The 25,608-nt window shown below is 42.8% G+C and overlaps 1 protein-coding gene across 2 annotated transcripts in view; it reads right to left on the bottom strand.

The window, feature by feature from the left end:
- USP42 (ubiquitin specific peptidase 42) overlaps nucleotides 1–25,608 on the bottom strand; it is a 137,791-nt gene that overhangs the window by 87,233 nt on the left and 24,950 nt on the right. Inside the window, exons 2-3 of one of the 2 annotated variants that reach the window (XM_082261879.1) lie at nucleotides 24,560–24,788; nucleotides 16,411–16,620 (exon numbers count right to left, since the gene is read on the bottom strand). In XM_082261879.1, the coding sequence (XP_082118005.1) occupies nucleotides 16,411–16,620; nucleotides 24,560–24,779 (430 nt within the window). In that variant the 5' untranslated portion in view covers nucleotides 24,780–24,788. Of the gene's footprint in view, nucleotides 1–15,533; nucleotides 15,787–16,410; nucleotides 16,621–24,559; nucleotides 24,789–25,608 lie in introns of those variants that run through there. The other variant, XM_082261880.1, reaches the window with a different exon arrangement.

The following is a 25,608-nucleotide window of genomic DNA, read 5'->3' as shown; positions in this document are numbered from 1 at the left end:
TTGGATAACAGTGTGGAATGATTAAAACCTCTCTGTCTATTTTACAGCTATGCCAGACTATTAGATTTCCCCCACTTTCTAACCATTCAGTTCCTGCCTGGTAAACGCTATCAGCAGGAAATAAAGCCCATCGTAGCAGTAAAAATGAACAGGGATTTTAACTGTGCCCCACTGTTCAAAACTAGGCAAAAAGTTCAGGCTAGACGACTTTTTTGGCATAAAAATAAAAAAATAAAAAAAAGATTAAGTCACATGAAAAAAAACGCTGTAAAGTAGAAATGCCTTCAAAAATATATATTTAACTATTTTTATTAATTTACAAAATGTACAGTGAGCAAAAATGTATTTTACAGTAGGTTTAAAAATCCCACTACTGTATTTTACAATGGACTTCTGAACGAAACCTTGTATGCGTTTTGTGCTGTGTGTGTGAATATAATACAATACATGCACAACATAGATATATAAAACATACAGTACCTCACAAAAGTGAGTACACCCCTCAAATTTTTGTAAATATTTTATTATATCTTTTCATGCGACAACACTGATGAAATGACACTTTGCTACAATGTAAAGTAGTGAGTGTACAGCTTGTATACCAGTGTAAAATTGCTGTCCCCTCAAAATAACTCAACACAGCCATTAAGGCATAAACCACTGGCAACAAAAGTGAGTACAAGTGAAAATGTCCAAATTGGGCCCAATTAGCCATTTTCCATCCCCGGTGTCATGTGACTCGTTAAGTGTTACAAGGTCTCAGGTGTGAATGGGGAGCAGGTGTGTAAAATTTGGGGTTATCGCATTCACTCTCTCATACTTTCTCTGAGGATCTGAAAAGAAAAAAAAAAAAAATTGTTCTACATAAAGATGGCCTAGGCTATAAGAAGATTGCCAAGACCCTGAAACTGAGCTGCAGCACGGTGGCCAAGACCATACAGCTGTTTACCAGGACAGGTTCAACTCAGAACAGGCCTTGCAATAGCCGACCAAAGAAAATGAGTGCACGTGCTAAGCGTCACATCCAGAGGATGTCTTTGGGAAATATAGGTATAAGTGCTGCCAGCATTGCTGCAGAGGTTGAAGGGGTGGGGGGGGGGGGGGGGTCAGCCTGTCAGTGTTTAGACCATATGCCGCTCACTGCATCAAATTGGTCTGCATGGATGTCGTCCCAGAAGGCAGCCTCTTCTAAAGATGATGCACAAGAAAGCCCCCACTTTACTGAAGACAAGCAGACTAAGGACAGATTACTGGAACCATGCCCTGTGGTTTGATGAGACCAAGATAAACTTTTTTGATTCAGATGGTGTCAAGCGTGTGTGGCGGCAACCGGGTAAGGAGTACAAAGACAAGTGTGTCTTGCCTATAGTCAAGCATGGTGGTGAGGGTGTCATAGGCTGGGGCGGCATGAGTGCTGCCGGCACTGGGGAGCTACAGTTCATTGACAGAACCATGAATGCCAACATGTACATACTGAAGCAGAGCATGATCCCCTCCCTTCAGAGGCTAGGTCGCAGGGCAGTATTCCAACATAACGACCCCAAAACACACCTCCAAGAAGACCACTGCCTTGCTAAAGAAGCTGAGGGTAAAGGTGGACTGGCTAAGAATGTCTCCAGACCTAAACTCTATTGAGCATCTGTGGGGCATCCTCAAAACGGAAGGTGGAGGAGCGCAAGGTCTCTAACATCCCCCAGCTCTGTGATGTTGTCATGGAGGAGTGGGAGAGGACGACTCCAGTGGCAACCTGTGAAGCTCTGGTGAACACCATGCCCAAGAGGGTTAAGGCAGTGCTGGAAAATTATTATGCAAATGTTATTTTTCTCATTTACCCAAATAATTGATGTAAATAACAGTCAGCATAATTCACATGTTATCAACTATTAAGAGTACAATTCAAATTTTATTGAAAAAACCTCCAAATAACAGTATTTTTTTTAAACATAAAAAACTCACAATGCACTGTTCCAAAAAAACTCACAATGCACTGTTCCAAATTATTACGCACAGTAAGTTTCAAAACACTTTATAGGTTGTAAAGAACTGAAAATTGTCATTTGTTATGTTTGATTGAAATAGCTTTTGATTTCAGTAAATATGGTGCAAACTTATTTTAACAGGTCACGTTACATTTTAATACAGGACCCCTTATTTGATAGCAGCTTCACAAGTTTTGCATCCATTGAACTCGTGAGTTTTTGGACCGTTTCTTCTTGAATTTGTTTACAAGATGTTAGAATAGCCTCCCAGAGCTGCTGTTTGGATGTAAACTGCCTCCCACCCTCATAGATCTTTTGCTTGAGGATGCTCCAAAGGTTCTCAATAGAATTGAAGTCAGGGGAGGATGGAGGTCACACCATGACTCTCTCCTTTTATCCCCATAGCAGCCATTGATGCAGAGGTATTCTTTGCAGGATGAGATGGTGCAAAAAGTGGTCACTGCCTCCACCTATAACTGGTTCTAATGGTAAGGAGCACTGGAAGGGCGGATGCAGATGAAAAAAAAAAAAAAAAATGGAGATTTCCAGTCACAACTTACCAACCAGCCAGCGACCAACCAAATTGAACTGTCTAACAGTATGCGTTAAAAACAGGGGTTTGGTTGCACACATTTGCAAATACATACCACTTTTTGCATTATCGTTGATATCTATATTGAGCCAGGCAACGCACTGACACGTTTGCCGCCACTGTGCGATGTGCTGGGTGTTCAGTGTGACCCTGTGCCTTTAAGGAGGGGTGGGCTCCCTCTAGTCACCTGTCCTCCATCTATCCCATTAGATGCATGTGCTCTCATTGTAGAGACTCTTTAAATTGCAGAGTTAGGGACTGCAGATTACAGGGTGCCTTGCCGGGGCCAGCAGCTTTACGCATGTATTTGCAAATGTGTGCAACCAAACCCCTGTTTTTAAAACGCATACTGTTAGACAGTTCAATTCGGTTGGTCGCTGGCTGGTTAGTAAGTTGTGACTGGAAATCTCTTCGTTTTTTTGAGCATGAGATGGTGCATTGTCATTCATGAAGACGATTTTATTACGGAAAGCATAGTTCTTCCTTCTGTAACAGGGAAGAAAGTGGTCGGTCAGAAACTCCACATACTTTGCAGAGGTCATCTTTACACCTTCAGGGACCCTAAAGGGGCCGACCAGCTCTCTTCCCATGATTCCGGCCCAAAACATAACTCCACCAGCGCCTTGCTGACGATGCAGCCTTGTTGAACAGGGTGGCGTCCACCAACCCATCCACTACTTCATCCATCTGGACCATGCAGGGTTGCACGTCACTCATAAGTGAACAGGACTGTTTGAAAATTAGTCTTCATGTATTTTTCTGCCCAATGCAGCCGTTTCTGCTTGTGAGCATTGCTTAGTGGTGGCCGAATAGAAGGTTTATGCACAGTTGCAAGACTCTGGAGGACTCTATACCTTGATGTCCGTGGGACTCCAGAGGCACCAGCAGCTTCAAATATCTGTTTGCTGCTATGTAATGGTATTTTAGAAGCTGCTCTCTTGATCAGATGCATGGATCTGGCAGAAATCTTCCTCAATGTGCCTTTATCTGCACGAACCCCTCTTTGCTCTGAATCAGCCACAAATCTCTTAATAGTGCAAGGATCACGCTTACGTTTTTGTGAAATATCTAATGTTTTCATACCTCATCCAAGGCATTGAACTATTTCACTCTTTTCGGCAGCAGAGAGATCCTTTTTCTTCCCCATATTGCATGAAAATTGTGCTCGGCTTAATAATGTGGTAGTTTTTCCTTAAATTGGGCTCACCTGGCAATCTAATTACCACAGGTGTCTGAGATGGTTTTCAGTGATCAAAAGAGCCCTAAGACACAATGCCATCCATGAGTTAAACTGAAAAACAAAATATTTAATCTTTGCGACACTTAAATAGAATTTGCATAATAATTTGGAACAGGAGATAGAGATTATATATATTATATACACACACATACACACACACGGTAAAACAAGTATTGAACAGGTCACCATTATTCTAAGAGATTTCTAAAAAGGTGATACTGACAAATTTTTTTTACCACATGTCTGAAACAACCCATGCGATATATATACATACATACATACATACAAAGAAACCAAAACAAACAAGTTCAGAAATTAGGTTATGTATAAAGCGGGATGAGACAGGGAAAAAGTATTGAACAAGCCAACTCAAATGTGAACACTGCTCAAAATCCTTTGTTGGTAACAAATCGAGAAACGATTTACATACATTGCTCAGGTGTGATTTTGGCCCCACCTTTTACAGTCTTCAAATCTTGAAGGTTCCGCGGGCCTCTTCTAAGAACTCTGATCTTTAGTTCTTTCCATAGATTTTCTATTGGATTCAAGTCAGGTTATTGGCTGGGCCATACTAGCAGCTTTATTTTTCAATTGAGAGTTTCCTTGGCTTTGTGTTTGGGATCATTGTCTTGCTGAAATGTCCATCCTTGTTTCATCATCAATCATCATCATCATCATCCTGGTAGATAAGCAGAAGATTTTTATCAAGAATGTCTTGGTACATTTTTCCATTCATCCTTCCTTCAAACGACATGAAGTTTGCCAGTACTGTATGCTGAAAAACAGCCCAACACCATTATGTTCCCATCTCCAAACTTCTCTGTTGGTATGATATTTTTGGGGTGATGTGCATTGCCATTTGACCTCCAAACATGGAGTGTATTATGGCATCCAAAGAGTTCAATTTTGGTCTCATCTGACCAGACTATATTCTCCCAGTATTTCACAGGCTTGTCTAAATGTTGAGCATCAAACTTTAAATGCCCTTCAACATGCTTTTTCTTCAGAAATGGAGTCTTGGGTGGTGAGCGTGCATGCAGGTCATGGCGGTTGAGTGCACTACTTATGGTTTTCTTTGAAACAATTGTACCTGCCAATTCCAGGTCTTTCTGAAGCTCTCCACAAGTGGTTCTTGGCTCTTGGACACCTCTTCTGATAATTATTTTCACTCCGCTGTCAGAAAACTTGTGGGGAGCACGTAGTCGTGGCCGGTTTATGGTGAAATTATGTTCCACTTTTGAATTATTGCCCCAACAGTGCTTTCTGGAGAGGGGCGGGTGTGATGTCTGTCAATGAATATTAGAAAACTTGATTTTACGGTAAGTAAAAAAAATCCCATTTTCTCTTTTGTTCATTGACGGACAAAGCTCTTCATCTTCATGACTATATGGGACGTCCCAAAGCAGTGTCAAACATGAGGGGCTGGAACAGTAAGAAAAAAAAAAACCTTCCCCAAGGCTAAACCTAGCCATCCAAGTAACACGGAGCTCAACTTTTAACAACTGGAGATCACCTGAAAAAAATTAAATAAAATACCCTCAAAAAGGAGGACAAGTCCTCTAAGCAGCCTGCAAAACCTTGCGGCCGAAGGAAGCATTCGCAGATGCCAACACATCCACCTTATAAAATTTTGTGAGCATAGACGACCAGGTAGCTGCCTTGCAAACCTGCATCACTGACGCCTGATGACAGAAGGCCCAGAAGGGCACTAAGCACCCGAGTAGAGTGCGTCTGAATAGGGAAAAGGACCCTTAATGGAATAAGCCTGAACCACAGTCTGTGCCACCTGGAAATAGTCGCAGCAGAAGCAGCCAGCCCTTAGCGAGGTCCATCCGTGAGGACAAATAGTGAGTCTGACTATCTAAAAGACTCCGTAGCTGCCAGGTACACCCTTAGTGCCCGAACCACATACAGCAAAGCATTTTTCTTAGGATGCTTAGGTCTGAGACACAGTGAAGGCAACACAATGTCTGCATTCAAATGAAAATCAGACGACCTTCGGAAGGAATGACGGACATGAATCACCTTATCCTTCTGAGCCACCAAGTAAGGTGAATGAGAAGACAGCGCTGCCAGCTCCGACACCCTGCTCGCAGAAGTGATAGCCACTGAAAAGGCCACCTTTTGGGATAACGTAAGCAGGGGAACCTCCCAAATATTTTCAAAGGGAGGCTTCTGGAGAACTGACAGCACCAAATTGAGGTCCCACGGCGGCAACGGAGACCACACTGGAGGAACCAGGTGTCTCACTCCCTGAATAAAAGTACACAGCAAGGAATGTGTGGCCAATGGACGTTGAAACAAAAACCACCAAGGCAGAGACCTGGCCCTTGATGGTACTCAAGGCCAGGCGCTGCTCAACCCCTCGTTGAAGGAAAGCCAAGATCCGGGTAACCGAAAAGGAGCGAGGGTGAACCCTGAGGGATTTACACCACACAATGTAAAACTTCCAAGTACGATGGTAAATCTTCCTAGAAGTAGATTTTCTAGCTTTTAACAGCATGGGAATCACCGATTAAGACAACCCTCCATCCTTCAGCACCTGGCATTCAACAGCCAAGCCGCCAAATCCAGCGACTGTAAAGCAGGATGGAAGATTGGACCTTGGGACTTGATCTTCCCTGAGGAAGTCTCCAAGTAGCAACGGTGACCAGTCGTGCCAGATCTGCGTACCAAGACCGACAAGGCCAGTCTGGAGCCACTAGGATGACCGGAATTCCCTTCTACCTCAATCCTGCCCAGGAGTCTTGGCAGAAGCTTGAGAGGAAGAAAGGCATGAAATCCTATGATACTGACTCAAAGGAGCCACTTATGCATCTGTGGCATCGGCTAGAGGTTCCCGAGACCGTGCCACAAGCCTCTGCACTTTCCTGTTGAGGCGAGAGTCCAACAGATCCACCTCGGGAGTACCCCACCGGAGACACAACTGATGAAACCCCTCCTTATGAAGTCACCATTCCCCCTGGTCCAACGCCTGTCGACAGCTAATCCACCTGCCAATTTTCCATCCCTGAAATGAGCCGTCAGTACACTTCTTGTGCCCCCTTGATGATTGACATAGGCCAAGGCTGTGGCATTATCAAATTGAATCTGTACCGGACACCCCTGGAAACTACTTGTCCAATGATCCAGACAAAGTCTGATGGCTCAGAGCTCCAGTACATTTGATCAGTAGACTGGACTCTTCCAAAATTCAGACCCCCTGAGCGCACACTGTGCCAAGGTTGCCTCCCCACCCAGACAGGCTGGCGTCCTTGGTGACGACCGTCCAGTACAGGGGAAGAAATGGATTTTCCCTGACTAAGTGCAAGAGAATGAAGCCACCAAACTAGGGACCCCCTCGTACTCCGGCTCAACAGGATCAAATTGTCTAGAGACTGAGGGTCCTTGTTCAATTTCATCAGAATCTCCTTTTCCAGAGATCTCGTGTGGAACTGTGCAAACGGAAACACCTCGAAGGTAGACACCAACAGGCCCAGCACCCGCATGCAAGTCCGAAGATATGACCGTCTGCTGGACAGCAGAAGCTGAATTGCCTCCTGCAATTTCTGAAGTTTTTCCAGAGGAAAAAAACACTGGTTGAGGCAGAGTCCAGTGTCAGACCCAGAAAGTCCAGACTTGTGGACAAAACCGGAGGAGACTTATGAAGATTCAGAATCGAACCAAACTCCTTCAGAGTTCGCAGAGTAATCTCCCAAGTTGTCCAACAGAGCAGCAAGACTCTGCTTGCAAAAGCAGATCGTCCAGATATCCCAGTACCGCTAGCCCCCCCCCCCCCCCCCCCCCCGCTGAGGCAGCAATGCTATCACTGGGGCCAATACTTTTGTGAATACCCAAGGAGCGGAGGCGAGACCAAAAAGGGTAACCCCACAAATTGATAATGCTCCTCGCCCACGGCAAAGCGGAAGTGCTGGTGGCCGGCACATTGCAAAGGTGCGTTTTGGGCACCCCCACTGTTTTGTGACAATATTGTCAAAGACACGAAAGAGGAACAACTTCCCCATTTCTGTGGACCTGTGGGTGCCAAAGGTGACGCGCACCTCCGATGCTGCGATACAATCAGTGCATCCACTAGCACCTTTTCATGTGTGGCTAGAGGAGCAGAGGAATCATCCTCACTGAGCAAGCAGGGTGTGTGGACGCAGACCCAGAATGGTAACTCGCATCCGCGGCGGCCGAATAAGATTCTGGATCTGATGAGACAGAGGAAACAGCTGAAGGCGAGGGATGCTTTTTGCTAGCCTGCAAAAGACCACCAAGACATGGGGGGGACGCTGACTGGGTGGGGAGCTCGGGGGTCCAACCTTCCCAGGGAGGGGCCCACGTCCACCCCAAAACCCCCCAGGGGTAGAGGGGGTACAGCTACTTACCACACCAGGAAAAGGGTGGGCACCGCTCCTGACAGACCACCGCTCCATCGTAATTTGGGTGCTGCCAGCCAGGAGGAAACGCTGCGGGCCGGCCCCCTGTCCAGTGGGGCTATGTCGCGGCTGACCTATAGCAGAGCTGTCTGCACGCGCTCACTGGTCGGACTGTGGGGACCCTAGGGATCTAGATTATTCAGTTCGTCACCCAGTCCGACACTTGATTGTAGATTACACAGGAACAAAAACAAAAAAAAAATAAAAATTTAAATTTAAAAAAAGAATTGCCAGGACCAGAGATCCCAGCAAGGAACTATGTCCTTACTAGGCAGAATAAAACTGAATATCTATAGCAGAGAGAGTTGGAGTATACCCCTTGGGACTGCCCCATAGGCGTAGTCAAGTTTCTGTCTGCCTAGTGTCGTACTCCTGTAGGGGGCAGTATAACCCATAAAGTCATGAAGATCAAGAGCGGTGTCCGTCAAACGAAAGAAATATCCCATTTTCTCATTTATTGAGGGATATAGGAATTCAGATACAGACAGGAAATCTCTAAAAGCAGAGGGCGTAGAAAACAGCAAACACTACAGGCCTCACTAGGTGAAAAGGATAGGAGGTAAACCGCTCTACCAGATACAGGAACCCAACAACATAACCAAGGGGAAAGCATAGAGGATAACAGCATCTCTGCATGAGGGGAATGACAGCATATGGAACAAAACACCGAACCGGAGCCAGCAAAAGGCTGAACAACTACAAATCATGAGGGGGAAAAAAGAAAAAAGCACACCAGGTGGACCAGTAACAAAAACACCAAAAAGGGGCCAACTAACGATGAAGGGAACATGATATGGTCAACCCCCAGGAGGGAACAGGTATTTAAAGAACCTAACACAAGACATGCCCAGGTAAAAGGACTAGTCAGTTTACATGGGGAGGCCAAAAGTCTGTAATCCCTAGCCCTTCGGGTCAAAGGGATAAAACTCGATTAAGGAAGGTTGCCCAGCCAGACAACCAGGCTCACCAAGCATGGTAAACTAAAGAATGTATGATTAGTATATCCTAATAACCCACAAACGAGTAAGGAGACCCCAAGAGTACGATCCTGCAAAGACAACATGACAGAAAGGAAGACAAACACATCAAAGTTAGGAAGGAATGAACAACAAGACCACAGACCTAGAAAAGTGAGACTGGGGCCACCAGGGGACACAGTGAGACTGTAAAAAGCCAAATATCCACTGTGATACTCCCAAGGAAAGTCAAAGCATTTACAGACATGAAGGGAGAACTAGAAAACTGAGCCAAAATACTAGGAGCCCCATTCTCAAAAAGGACAGGAACAGTGAAGGTATCTTATAGAGTTTCCCAACAGAAGTTGTCAACAGCAAGGCATGGGGGGATAAAAGTTTCCAAGACAAAACACAGTAATTTAAAATGGTACCTGCAGCACAAGGCTTGGGTGCACCACCTACTGACAATCTAGGGGGGGCACAGGGTTTCCAAAATAAGATCACCATTAACTGTAAATATTGGAGGGGAAGCTGCTACTGGTTGGGGAGAGGCAGAATCAAACAAGATTCTTCTCAAGCTCCAACTGAACAGGGCTAATATGCCCCGCATCGCCCAGTACAGGGGTTCGACAACTTACTCTGTCTGAAAGGTCCCCCTTCCAGGGAGGATGACATTGCAAAACCTACATAGTGTGAAATGACGTTCAAAGCAGGAAACTTAGTTAAGGTGGGATTCCTCGACATAAAAGCAAACCAATTGTTCTAAAGAATCAGAAAGGCCTGGGGGATGGAGATACGGCGCAAGGAAAATGACCCACGGACTATAGTGAGAGCCTACAATAGTTGCCTGAATGATTACCGAGGGGGCCAGAAAAAAAAAAAAAAACTAGTAGGTCAGAGAGATCCTCTAAAGAAAGGACCCTGCAGGGTATCGTGCATCATGAGAAGGTCATGTTCCAGGCCGGAAACGTTCTTGGGGAAAGGAGCCCAGATGAGGCACAGCTTTAGAACCTGAAATATAAGGGCTAAGGTAAGGGAGTTTAAGGTGGGAAAAATTTAGAGACAGAATACTATACTTATTGTGCAGGGTCTTGAGCCAATGAGAACAAGCAACTGAAGCACCAAAGCTAATGGATTAGCCCAAGGGCTAAAATGAGGGCTCCCTCCACCTGTATTGAGAAGAGGGAGGCTGCCAAAGAATCTGAGGATGCACAGACAGTCCCCCCTTCGAAGACATGGGGGTATACCTCGAAGACATGGGGGTATACCTCAATGCAGAGCAGGGATTTTGTCAGGTAAATTTTTAAAAAGCAAGCACACCTACCTCACTGCTGGCACTCCCGTTTAGGTGGCGCATTGGTTAAGCAGTGGAAAAAGTCTACCTTGTAACAAATGCCCTCTCAAAAGGGAACATTTCCATGACACGCTCACACTGGATATCTCTCATAAAAGGGGAATGCCTGAAATAGTGGGTGCAAAAGGAAAGGCCTTTGTGCAGCTGCAAGAGCTCTAAAATATCCAAAGCTGGAGAAAGCTGGCTGATCTTAAAAATGCAGAGTAGAATGTACTGCATCAAAAGGTTTAGACACAACCCCCTGTAAACATGGTGCCTCAAACACATCTCTTCAGAAATTGACTTATGAAACTGAATAGGCGTCAGTGATGGTCACAGGGACCAATGGTCCAGCCTGATCTAAAGGATCTAGAGGGTCAATGATTCTGCAGGGGATGGTGTTGCAGCAGATTTAGGCCCTTTGCCATTAATGTGCACAAAATGTTGAGTACATGTAGGTAAAGGAACTCTCACCAACTTGATAAAGCTGAGATAGATGCCAATGAAGAGGACATTGTAGCCACGTAGCAATATGAAACTAGGTCAAACGCATTAGGAATGGCATCAATTAGTCAGGAACCCAAGGCAGACACAGCTGGAGGTGACCCGATCAGTTAAGGTGGGCAGTGGTGTCAAGGAAGTGACGTCAGACGTGCACACACCAGAATCGGAAGTACAGTAGTCATATTTGTTACTGTTTGGGCTATTACTTCTGAGATAATATGAGCCTTTAACATTTAATAAATAGTGTTTTTTAGATAACCCTGCACTACTAAGTTCCCGGATTTCTTTAATTCAAATAATCTGAGCATTGCAAGGAGCTGAGGCGTTTTGCCTGTAGTAAGGAGGGAGGTTTAGGTTTAGAAAGCCATCTGAGTTTGTGCACAATTACCAGTACACCTGGGTCTGAAAAGCTTCCCAATGCAGAGCCCGGTGCCCAAAGGTCACTTTCTAGGCTAGCATTGCATCTCCACTTAGCCTCCAAAGCTAGTCTGAGGTAATGCCAATCCATCTATGGAGACCAGCTCAAATAGGGATATAGTGAGGAATTCTCAACTGATGATAAAAGAGGAATACACAAATACAAAAGAAAGAAAAAAAAAAGCTAGCACAAAAAGATTGGTCATACTTTCCACAGCAAACTTGGGAAAGACATTCATCCTCCTAGGACACTAGCAACATTTGCAGAGTTAAGAAAGGGTTATACTGGAGCCTTTGAGGAAGCCCAGAGGGGCACAACAGGTCAGCCAGGAGGGACCTGTGTGATGCCATCAAGCTGGGAGGAGCCAGACGCCATCTTCCTGATTACAGAGGTCGCTTCTGTTTACATACATGCTGTAATATGACACTCTGATGTGTCTTTACATTGTGCGAGTGCTATATTTTTTCTCTTGAATAAAAATTGCTGGCAGTATTACAACATTGGATTTTCTTTCTATATATTTAAACGCCATTTCTGCATGAACTGTGAAGCATTGAAAATAAGACCAGGGTGCCGCTGAGCTGTTGCTTATTAAATAAAAGCCCAGTTGACCACCTTGAGAAATTAGGGAGTCTACTGCATCAGCTAAGCAGACACCCGACTGGGTACCGGGCAGTTTTGGTTACTCTCTGTGGTGGAAGATTTCAGATGGTGTTGAAGACTTCTTTATCCATATACATGGATTTTTGGTGATTTATGGACACTAATCATGATTGGACTACAAGTGGGATTGTCTTTATGAGATAATCTGTTATTTCAGGATATTGGTATTCATTATTGCAGTCTGCTATAGGAAGAACAGACTATGTATTGCACCTTTAAAAAACTTAATATGTAAACGGACCATAAAAACACATAAATGGCTAAAGGTTTGTGCACAGAGACTGCTTTACAAGCACCTGGGCACTCTAGTTGAACTACATTTAATAGACACTAAATGAAGGAGAAGGAGTACATTACCTACACTAAGAAGCGCAGCTATGGCACACACAGGATAATACAGGTAAAGGAGCTTGTGCTCCTCAAATTATTCAGTTTTTATACAACCCAACACACCATACTCTGCCAAAAACAGTAAGCCTCAAAAAAACATGTAAAAATGAAATTATAACACGACAAACTACAGGGCTATATTTCTATGATTTATAATATGCTCACTGATTCGCCTCTGAAGCTTCCTTATATGGAGCGGTGGGAGGCTGATGTCCAGGAAGGCGTGGAGTTGGCGGACTGGTGTACCATGGCCCAGGAGGCCTCCAGATCTCTAATCAACACCTCAATCATAGAAGCAAACTACAAGGTACTCCTGTGATTGCATCCTTTGTGCCTGGGGCATCTCCCCTGTGTTTTCACGGTTGTGGTCAGGAAGGTACGATGTTCCACATTTGGTGGCAATGCCCCAAGGTCAGACGCTTTTGGATTAGAGTGTATAATTTCATCTATACTCTTACACAAGTGAACTTGACCAAGTCCCCTCAGCAGGCCCTGTTGGGCAGGAAGGTGGACGCGGCCATGAAGGCGCAGAGGCGGCTCATTAAGTTTATATTTACCGCAGCTAAAATAACGATTGCAAGATCCTGGAGGTCTCCTACTCTACCGTTCGAGCAGCTTAGGCATAAATTGACCTGGATCATGGTGAATGAGCGCTTATCGGCTCAATTGGAGGATAGGATGCGCAGGTTTGACAAGGTGTGGGAGCCATGGCTTAGCTACCTAACGGGGAGTGCTTGAGGGATCCGGGTGGGTCTGGGGGCGGGGTTGGGTCCACTTCTTCCTTTTGCTCTTGTCTTTCCTTCCTTTTATCTCTAGGCCTTCTTTTCCATTTCACTCTTTATACTGTTTTCTCACCACCACTTCCATAAGGTTTTCAGCGGTAATATACTGCAGCATCATTGTAAATTCTGATCCCAGCTTGTGTCTCTGGAAGGAGTCTGTAGGGTCATTAATCTGCAGTTAGCCCTGGGGCTTGTATCAAAAGTTGCCAAATATCTGGGTTTGCAGCACCTGACTACCCATTTGAACGGCAACTGTTGGCACCTTATGTTCAATGATTTTCCTGTTACATGCAATATGGGCATTTAATGCATTCTTGTGTTGGCCTTTCTAGGGCTGTATTAGCTGTTTATTGATACTGTTATACCACTGTTCGCTGTTATTCTTTACGGTTTTCTATGTGCATGTTGTAAATTTTTCAATAAAAACCACTGAAAATGAGAACTGAAATGATAAAACTCCCAGTGTTTCAAAAGCATAAAAAAGCTGCCATATAGAAATTGAAAGTGGTTCTAAAGGCTAAAGGTGTTTACCTTCATGCATTCAATGCATCAAGGTAAAAAAATCCTTGTGTGCACCGCCTTGACCAAACTCCACTTATCTGAGCCCCCACCGATCCAGCGATCTTATCGATAGCCTTAGCTGTATGGAGACTCTCCCTCCTCATTGAGCTCTCTCCTGCCAATGAGGAGAGAGCAGGGGGTGGGGCCGAGCTGTGGCTGTGTGTCTTATGAACGCATATAGCAACAGCTTGGGATCAAGCACGCAGCGATGCCCCCAGGGCAAGCATCTTTCTCTGGTGGCACTGATCGGGGGGGGGGGGGAGAGAACAAGGAGCGCCAGTGGGGGACTCAAAGAAGAGCATCAGCGCTACTCTGCAAAATCACTGCACAGGTAAAAATATTTGTTATGAAAAAAAAAAAAAAAAAAACAGCTTTAATATCACTTTAAACCAGAGAAAATACAAGGCTGACAAACCACAGTGAAACAGGAAAAGGGATTTGTTGCTGAGCGATCATGGTTTACCAATGCCTCAGCTTAGAGACAAAATAGCTAGTGATAATCGCTCCTGCTTTTCAATGAAATACTGCAGCAAATGGTAGGTTTAGCTACATATTGTTGGATTTGAAGAGAGTAATCTGTAGCAGAGCACAACCCAATGCTGTAGCAAATCAACGACTTTAGCCATTAAATCGCTGCTATTCACTGTCATTTGTGTTCAATTAGGAATAAAAAAAAAAAAAAAAATCGCCCATGTGTCTTCAGCCATACCATTTTTACTATGTAACTTTTTTGAATATCAGTCATTATGAACTGGGTGCATTAATGACAATTCTAACTTTTTCAGGCTTGACAATTTGACAGCCCCTTACACAGCAGGTAGTGCGTGAGAATGAATAAGTCTTCTGACTCATCCAGGTACTGTATAGGAGTTTAATCTGATCTTCAGTTCTGTTAACTTCTTCTTAAGCAGTTATGTTTAAACATGATAAAATGTGCTTAAAGCCCTGACTAGAATGCATCCATTATGTACATTTTTTTTTGTTTTTTTTACAGTATATTCATTACACTTCCAACTTTACAACTCATTTATGGCCACAGAAAGCCGTAGCCTTAGTCTCATCCAGTAAGACTTCCAAAACCTGAGGAATCTAACACGGGAAGTCATCCCAAATGTTAAACTAACCAATGAAAATGATCATACCCAGCAAGATGGACTGTCAAATGGATCAAGTAGTGTGCACAGCAATATCCTATTGCTTAAATTGATTGGCTGACCTATGGCATCTAAGCATCAGCAACATGCCTGCCATAACATCAGAGGTCATGTAACCAAACCACAAAACAGATGCATGTTCATTGCACTAAACTCCAAGTTAAGGAGAGTGCTCATGGTTACATGGAGGCCTAACCAGCTGAAATTGAATTTTTGCACTGAAAAAGTGAGCGTAGAATTCCTTTTTTATTTTAGGATATCTGCTACCATTACAATACAGAATGAAATCATATTATTTCATTTATTTCCTAGAAATAGTATATCTTTCTCTTACAGTTACGAATTATTGGTATTTAGAATGGCTAACAGAATTTGGAGTATTCCACCAACATATTATTCAAATTCAAATCAATGTAATAAAATTCTGGTGGTCACAGTTGAACATTTGGAGTATTCCACCAAAATATTATTCAAATTGAAATCAATGTAATAAAATTCTGGTGGTCACAGTTGGACATTGTGTGTAGAAGGTATATATACCTGCCCAAAATGGTGGCTGTATCATCCAATTCCTGGGCTGCTCCATGAGTCCAGGGCCAAAAAACTCCAAAACAGCTTGTAGGTGTTGAAGAGCAAGATAATGTGACTGTGTGCTCTCCAGAGCCTTGGCTCACGCTCCCCAATTAAGGAAGGACATAAGTATCGCAGCACAGCCGGGCAAATTTGCTGGCACTGGCAAGGATTATACTGGACAAGTTTAGCAATAGGTTGCAATCTTGCTTGAAGCCAGTGCTGCATAGCATCAAGAACTTACAGCTAGAAACATTAAAGGAAACGGGAGATCAGATATGAAATTCAATTGAAAGAAAAAATGAAAATCACTTTCCTCCAAGTTCCCTTACTTGCTTTTTACCAATAAAAGTAATCTGCTTCCCATTAAAGACAGATCATTTATGTTTTATCAGGGTTTTAAGACGTATGGTCAAAATGATTCATTTTTAAAAATATACAGCATCATGCATCCATAGGATGCCATGTCTAAAATATCCGTAATCAAAATCAATAACTAGGGCATACTGCCTCCTGCTCTATAGTTAAAAGTTTACAAATGACACCAATAAATTACAGAGCATGAAGGTCATAATGGGTAGAAAGGACCATAACCCAAAAATGAGTGAAAACTGGTGCATCATAGATGTCTCAATTTGTACAGACAAATCAAGATAACCCAAGCTGTTTCTGTCAAGTCATCATTTCAATGCAAATAGAGTTAACTTATTCCTCAAGATTGCTGAAGCAATTGGCTCATATCTGATCATAAATGTGCACCAGCTGAATTGCAACAGATTGTTGGCACCTGAAAGCTACACTTGACCAACTGTTTAAAAGAAGAGAGTTTATAAAAAGCCATACTTACATGTCTTTGAGTGCTCACGGCTCAGCATGTAGTTTGCAAGAGGCGCAGTGTAAGTTAGGCACTGCAGTACAGAGTTGACAAAGCATGTATTGCCAAGATTTTGGAGACCAGCTCCAACCTTCTGAATTCGCTGCCATTTCAGCCTTATTTTTTCTGCAGGAAAAATAATCTTTTCTGGTGCGCCAACGCCATCTCCTGGTACTGCCAATGCTGAAAAACACAGAGATGGAGAAGTTAATGTTGTAAAGGAATATGACATCTTACTAGGAAAGATTTCATAAAGCAAAAAAAAAAAAAGAAGAAGAAGCATGTCTTTTGTAGCCTAGTACTGCGATATAGTGGCATAGGCTTGGTATCCAGTTGGCCTTAGTCATGGCTCAGTACTCATACACATTTAGGATGCACCAGAACCATTAAAGATTAAAACCTCTATTCCCTGCCAGTCATTTTACAAGGCAAGTCTGAAACTAACTGGTGGCTATGGGAAAAATTGGCTGTACTTTATTAGAAAACGTCAATGCCAAATGTAGTATCAAGGTAGACAGACGCTAATCAAAATGAAGTAACAGGCATAATAGAAGATTGGTTGGCACAACAATAGAAGTATAACAGGAAGCAGGATGGGGTTGAAATATCCAATAACTCAGGCAGCCAATGAGTGTCTACAAGAGACAGTCATTTAATATTTAAGCAGAGAGAACAAAAAGGCTGTTATTTTTTTTTCAATAGATGGTTATGCCAATGGCTTTTCTTTAAAGCGTTGTTATCCCAGCACTTCATATTCCTGATATGTTTCTGTTGTACCACGTACTTGTATGATAAAGTCTCCTGTTCTCTTTGTATTGCTTCTTTTATGTACTCCCTGGTGTGCCTGCTAGTTTTCCTTTTTTAAAAACTGACCACACTAAGCAGGAGAACACACTGTTGTCAGTTGTCTAGCTAGAGAATGCAGAAGAGAATGGAGGGAATGTGATAATTTAAAAAAAAAGGGGGGGGGGAGGTATTATGTATGTATGTATGTATGTATGTATATACACACACCTCACATTTTTGTAAATATTTTATTATATCTTTTCATGTGACAACACTGAAGAAATTACACTTTGCTACAATGTAAGGTAATGAGTGTACAGCTTGTATAAGAGCCGGTTCACACTGAGGCGATCCGACTTCGGGGGGCGACCTGTGAAGTCGCGTGCACCGCGACTTCGGCGCGACTTGCAGGGACTTCACATAATGGAAGTCTATGCAAGTCGCTCCGAGGTCGCCCCAAAGTAGTACAGGACCCTTTTTCTAAGTCGGAGCGACTTGTGTCGCTCCTATTAGAACGGGTCCTGTACTACTCAATGGACCGCGACATACCGCGACTTGTCAAGCTGACAAGTCGCCTGACAAGTCGCGCTAGTGTGAATGGGCTCTAACAGTGTAAATTTGCTGTCCCCTAAAAATAACACACAGCAATTATTGTCTAAACTGCTGGCAACAAAAGTGAGTACACCCCTAAATGTAAAATGTCCACATTGGGCCCAAAGTGTTAATATTTTGTGTGGCTGCCATTATTTTCTAACACTGCCTTAGCCCTCTTCAGCATGGAGTTCACCAGAACTTCACAGCTTGCCACTGGATTCCTCGTCTACTCCTCCATGACGATGATATGGAACTGGTAGATGTTAGAGACCTTGCGCTCCTCCACCCTCCCTTTGAGGATGCCCCACAGATGCTCAATTGGGTTTAGGTCTGGAGACATGCTTGGCCAGTCCATCACCTTTACCCTCAGCTTCTTTAGCAAGGCAGTGGTCGTCTTAGAGGTGTATTTGAGTTTATGTTGGAATATCCAGTCTCAGAAGGGAGGTGATCATGCTCTGCTTCAGTATGTCACAGTACATGTTGGCATTCATGGTTCTCTCAATGAACTGTAGCTCCCCAGTGTCGGCAGCACTCATGCAGCCCCAGACCATGACACTCCCACCACTATGCTTGACTGTAGGCAAGACAGTTGTCTTTGTACTCCTCACCTGGTTGCCACCACACACGCTTGACCCCATCAGAACCAAAAAGGTTTATCTTGGTTTCATCAGATCACAGGACATGGTTCCCATAATTCATGTCCTTAGTCTGCCTGTCTTCAGCAAACTGTTTGCGGGCTTTGTGCATCATCTTTAGAAGAGGCTTCCTTCTAGGATGACAGCCATGCAGACCAATTTGATGCAGTGTGCGGCGTATGGTCTGAGCACTGACAGGCTGACCCCGTCCACCCCTTAAAACCTCTGCAGCAATGCTGGCAGCACTCTTACGCCTATTTCCCAAAGAAAACCTCTAGCTATGATGCGGAGTACGTGTACTCCACTTCTTTGGTCGACCATGGCGAGGCCTGTTCTGAGTGGAACCTGTCCTGGTAAACCGCTGTATGGTCTTGGCCATCGTGCTGCAGCTCAGTTTCAGGGTCTTGGCAATCTTCTTATAGCCCAAGCCATCTTTATGTAGAGCAACAATTCTTTTGAACTTCCGATAAACAGTATGAGAGAGCGAGAGCGATAAACCCCAAATTTATCACACCTGCTCCCCATTCACACCTGAGACCTTGTAACACTAACGAGTCACATGACACTGGGGACGGAAAATGGCTAATTGGGCCCAATTTTGGACATTTTCACTTAGGGGTGTACTCACTTTTGTTGCCAGCGGTTTAGACATTAATGGCTGTGTGAAGAGTTATTTTGAGGGGACAGCAAATTTTCACTGTTATACAAGCTGTACACTCACTACTTTACATAGCATACTGTCATTTCTTCAGTGTCGTCACATGAAAAGATAAAATATTTACAAAAATGTGAGGGGTGTACTCACTTTTTTGAGATACTGTGTGTATATATATATATATATATATATATATATATATATATATATATATTTATTTATTTATTTATTAGGGATAGACGGATATGGTTTTTTCAGGACCGATACCGATATTTTGGTCACAACGTATTGGTCAATATTTTGTACATTTAAAGTTTTGAAAAATAGACAATTTTTGACAAATCTGGTACTGAACATGTTAATTTTTGTTTACTGCTTAATGGCTGGCTGGCTGGCACCCTGTGGTGGGTGGCTGGCACAGGGCCTGTGGGTGGCTGGCTGTCTGGCACCCTGTGGTGGGTGGCTGGCTGGTACAGGGCCTGTGGGTGGGTGGCTGGCAGGTACAGGGCCTGTGGGTGGGTGGCTGGCAGGTACAGGGCCTGTGGGTGGGTGGCTGGCACCGGGCTGCTGTGGGTGGGTGTATGGCTGTGATACACTCCCGCGAGACTAGTCCCAACTCCAGATGAGGCTGTCCAAGGTGAGGGAGGCAGCCTAAGAAGGCAGAATGACATCACAAAAATATCGGCACGTTCCGGGGCCGATACCGATATATCGGTAAAAGTGCATATCGGCCTTGCCGATAGTCTATCCCTAATTATATATACATACACACACACACACAGAGTTGTGCTCCTAAGTTTACATACCCTGGCAGAATTTATGATTTCTTGGCCATTTGTCAAAGAATATGAATGATAAGGTATTAGGCAGCATGGAATACCACACCTACTGTGAAGCATGGTGGTGGCTCACTGATGTTTTGGGGGTGTGGGAGTTCGAAAGGCACAAGAAATATTTGTTAAAATTGATGGCAAGATGAATGCAGCATGTGATCAGAAAATACTGGCAGACAAATTGCACTCTTCTGCACAAAAGCTCTGCATGGGACGCTCTTGGACTTTCCAGCACAACAATGACCCTAAACACAAGGCCAAGTTGACCTTTCAGTGGTTACAGCAGAAAAAGGTGAAGGTTCTGGAGTGGCCATCACAATCTCCTGACCTTAATATCACCGAGCCACTCTGGGGAGATCTCCAGCGTGTGGTTTATGCAAGACAACCAAAGACTTTGCATGACCTGGAGGCATTTTGTCAAGACAAATGGGCAGCTATACCATCTGCAAGAATTTGGGGCCTCATAGACCACTCTAACAAAGAGACTGCACACTGTCATTGATGCTAAAGGGGGTCACTGTTAAGGGGGGGGGGGGGTGAAGGGGCCAATAATGGTCTCAAAGACAACCTCTTTACCTTGATGCAAGGAAGGTTCAGACAAACCACTATTTAAGCTTATGGTCTCAAGGATAGTGTTCGATCCGTTCCTATCAAGGCACACGTTACTAGATCCACAAGTGCCTTTTGGGCTTTAAGGAATCAGGCTACTAAGGAATAAACCAAAAGTAGCCAAAAGTGAAAATATGTTGGAGGAACCATGTCCCTAATACAACAAAATAGCAAGAAGACAACTATGCCCATGGGACATTTTTCCATATTCAAGTAAAAAATTGACAATGACCAATGTGTCATACGATAAAGAGGTAGAAAAAAATACATGTTAACGTTTTTGTATATTCTAGATATAAAAAAACATTGCGGGTATAGACAGGTCGAGAGTTTTGTGAAGCAAGGTTCACTTCTTCAGGAGATCATGAAATCCATATCTGTATATATCTGTGGAGAGACCATGTCATAAAAACAATTGAGAAAATTGCATATAAATCCACATGACGACTAAATGTGGGTTAGGAAAGCAATCTCCACTCCCTTACACCTCAACTTAGGGATTTAAAGGTTAACTTCTTCAAAAAATTGGGCAAAGACATAAAGGGACACCCAAGGAAACGCTCAGTCCAGTAGCTGAAAGTAGAGCAGGCCAAACAGCTCGGGCATACAGGCAAGAAGACCGGGCCGAGGTGGATGAAAGGCTGTGTGAAAACCAAGTATCATAAAACCAACATATAAAGTAAACAAGATGTGTGTAGATGTCTAGATAAACTGTAGGAAGGAGGAAGAAGAAAAAAAAAAAACCTACACCAAAGACTAAAGAGTCTTACATAAATCAGGATAGTATGAAAAGGAGTAATAAATCCTCAATAGATAGATACCGATCAGTAAAAAAGCCCAAAGAGTCTACATGGTACCTTTAGTGCCAGCACTCACCTTTTTCTTCCTTGATACAGTTTATCTAGACATCTACACACATCTTGTTTACTCTATATGATGGTCACTTTAGAGTGATGGACATACTACTGTTTTTTTCCTGTTAGTATGTACCCATTTTGTTTTTTTACAGCATTTTAGCCACCTTTGTCTGGTCTTCTTGGGTCCCCCTGAAAGCCCCGGCTGGTTGGCCTGCTCTACCCACAACTCCTGGACAGAGTGTGTCCTTGGGTGCCCCTCTAGGTCTCTGACCTATTTTTTTGAACAATCCTCTGGATCTAGTTATCCTTTACACCCTTAAGTTGATGTGAAAGTATATCTACTGTAGGGAGTGGAGATTGCGTTAAGCCACATTCAGTCGTTACGTGGGTTTTGTGCATTTTTTTTCAATTATTTTTAGGACATGGTCTATCCACAAATATACTGGATTTGACCATCTCCTAAAGAAGCGAACATTGCTTCACGAAAAAAAAAAAAGTTATGATATAGTCCAATATGTACCTACCTGTCCATACCCGCAACGTTTACATGCACTTTTCTCTACCTCTTTATAGTATGACATAAGTATACTGTCAATTTGAAAAAAGATGTAGAATTTTATGTAAAGTAGTAATAACTTTTTTGGCGTAACTCTTAAAAGTCCCATGGGCATGGTCTTCTTCCTATTTTGAGGAATCAAACTACTGTCCTTCAGAATTGCAAGGCTGCCATCTGGTCTTTTGTAGGGTCCCATCCAGGGTGAATAGAAAAATTGACGATTTAAAAATCGGATTTAAAAAAATCAGATTTTTTTTATTTTTATCAAAACTATTTTTATAAAATGCTTTTGGGTTAAAAGTTCCTATTTAGGATACATTAAAAATTTTAATTATTTAGCATGAAATTGATCTTAGTTAGAACAATGTATATTTTGCAATATTTACATTTTTTGGTAAACTCATTCAATGAATCCAAACTCTGCAAGCTGAGATAACATGCACTACATTGATGCAGTCACACAAGTTCACACTACAAGAATGAGTCCTTACATTTAAAAAGCACCAGCTATTTTGGATCTATCATGGCAGCGCCTGTTAGCGGGCATCCACTCACCTGCTGTCGCCATATCCCTCACCTGGGTCACTGCCCCATCACCAGCTATCCCAATAAAGTGAATGGGACTGTCAGTTAGTCAACAGCGGGTCAGAGATGACAGTTGCTCTTTAAAAATTATGATTTGAATTGAGTTAATTTAAAATCAAGCTTTTTTACTAGTGATTTAAATCAGGATTTAAATCAAATCCACCCTGGTCTCATCTGATGCCAGCTTTGGGAATAAGGACCTTCAGATGCCTCTTTCTGCTGCAGGCAGTTCCTAGTCCTGTATTTTTGTGGGCCTGTCAAGAGTTTGTTTACCGTGTTTACTACCCCTCAGTGTGACTACTTTTGAAAATCTGTAAGCTGAAGGACTACATCTGAGCTTCAATGGAGGAGAAATAAAATAGGGTTTTTGTGCTCACTATAAAAGCTTTTTCTTTGAGTCCATTGGGAGACAGAGGTCCCACCCCCTCTAAGCAATGCTCGAAGTAGGAGATGTTTTTCATGGGCTGACCAAACTGTTTGCCAGTGTCCAATCCTCTGGTAGTAGACATAATATCCCAAAGTAAAAATGGCTGCCTGCCCCTCAATGGAATCCAAAAAAGAAACACACACAAACTTTTACTATTATAAACCGTGTATGAGAATTTAAAAAAAAAAAAAAAAAAAAAAAAAAACCTGTGCCTAAATTCGATAACTTGTTACTAAGTTACTGCTGCAAATCTGTATACTGTATTACATACAGAAAATCTGTAAAACATTACACATTTTAGCAGTTCTTAATTATCCCTGATCAGTTATAAAGAAGTGATGTTTATTAATATGTCAACTGTTTGTTCCCTCCATTTATAGTGCTTGCTGGAAAACAGACTGTGTGACTTCAACTTTATATCGAAAGGCATTGCAACAGGAACGCTTCCTAACTGCAGGTGCCTAGCTCTCTATAGGACCCAATGACTGGAAAAGACCATCTTTGAAATGCCTCTTGGACTTTAAGGCACATTAGTCACTGCTATTGTGGCCTATGCAGTGCACACAACTCATAGAGCCAGATTAAAACTAATAGGTTGAATCAACCTAGGATTCAAGATCTGCAGCTAACAGTAAATAGCATTGTGTTGCTCTCTATGTGCAAATCTGGGCTGCAAACACACAACACTATTTGTACATTGTGCACTGTTCACATTTGGATAAAGCTATGTGTATTAGGTTAGATCATTGTTGCTGAATATCCATCACATGATGCTTGGACATTATTGCAGTGATGTGCTGGCTCCAACAGATTGTCTCTCCCCCCCCCCCCCACAGACCAGTGTACAGCAAGAGAAGGAGTAGGTATAACAATGTATAAAAAGTGGTCGTGTAACCTTTTTTCTTTCCATTTTAAAAAGGTATAAAGGAAAAAAAGACAAAAAAAAAAAAAAAAAAACACCTTTAGATAAAATGTTAAAATAAGGAAAGAAAGCTGAAAAGCAGGCAATGTGGCCAGTATAAAAAACATTTAGAGCTGCTGACTTGAGTTCTAATTTATGACACTGACCTTGGACAAAGTATGCAGATAAGGGCTTCTGAATTTTACCCAACTTTCCAGAACAGCATTACAGCAAACCATAAAAGAGGTAAACAACAGCAATGAGAATATTTTCTCAAAACATTTACTTTTAATAATTTCTTTCTGTACAAGATATTTGTGTGACAATATGGTAAGCAGAGATGCTGTGAAGTAAAAAAAAGACAGAAAAGGGACTTATGCATGAAAAGCATGTTCACAATTTATTATTGCCTATTGCACGCGGCAAACTTTCATTGGTGTCTTAAGCAGCAATAATTGAAAATAAACAAGAATTCTGATTCACTGCTGTTAGCAACACACAATCATTTGGTTAGCATTTTTCATACATAAGTGCCAAAACAAAAAGAAGAAAAGAAAAGAAAGAAAAAAAACAAAGAAGACAATGATACCTGATAACCAGCAGAATTTAGAAAGGAGAATAAATGGCATCACTGGTAATAAAGCACAAAAATAAAAATAAAATTGGACAAGAACCAGATCTTACGTGGATCATTCTGTTCTGAAGGCACAGGCTTTTCAGGAACAGATGAGCTTGAATAGACGGCAGCACCAGGTACTGGTCCAAGAGACGTTTTAGCTAAGGCTGATACTACGCCCAAAGTTGTCGAACCTGTATCTATGTCTCCAGAAGATGGCGAAATGGACTTGCAAAGCTGGTTCTGGCATGTTGCACTCACTGGAGAAACTTTATCAATTATAGTCATGGTTTGACACTGCAAAAGAAGATGAAAGATTTTTTTATGGTTTAATCTCATTTGCAAAATTATTAAAATGTCATAATCACCGACACAATACTCAATGCATGAAAAGTACCAACCACATCGGTCCCTGCCACAGGGGAGCTTACGGCAGACTTTGGAAGAGGCACACCAAATAATTTTCATGTAGGAAAACAAAAAGAAAAAAAAAAATCTAGAATTGCTGGCCCTAAAAACACTTAGATACTAAAAGCTTGGGTTTTGTTGTTTTTAAAACAAAAACATGTTACACTTACCTGCTTTATGCGATGGTTTTGCACAAAGCAGCCACGATCCTCCTTTTTTTGGGTCCCCCACCAGTGCTCCTGGCTCCTACCCTACCGGAGTGCCCCTATAGCAAGCCCCTTGCTATAGGGGCACTCATGCATCCTTGATCCCTGCTCTGCAGGTTCATAAAACATACAGCGGGACTTTGTATCACCTCTCTGACACTGATCGATAGCAGGGGGACCCCCAATGGTTCCTGCATCTGAGCCAATGAGGAGCGAGAGACCAGAGGGAGCCTCGGTTCTCGTGCACTTCACTGGATGAAGATCGGGCTCAGGTAAGTATTTGGAGGGGCTGCATGCAGAAGCTTTTTTTTACCTTACTGCATAGCCTGCAGTAAGGTAGAAAACCTTCTGCCTTTAGAAACACTTTAAAAGGCATTTTAAACTTACAAATGGTTTTGTTGTTTTCACTCGGTATCAATGTTTGCCTTACCTTGTAATGATGGGCTCTCGACTTGTGGCTGCACTTTTTAGCATCATGGCTGAAAGATTTCCCCATGTTCATG

This window comes from Pelophylax lessonae, assembly GCF_965119305.1.
Source record: "Pelophylax lessonae genome assembly, chromosome: 6".
In the NCBI taxonomy this organism is placed as follows: domain Eukaryota; kingdom Metazoa; phylum Chordata; class Amphibia; order Anura; family Ranidae; genus Pelophylax; species Pelophylax lessonae.
Note: the sequence above shows the minus strand (reverse complement) of the source record. Positions and strands in the feature narration are given on the sequence as shown.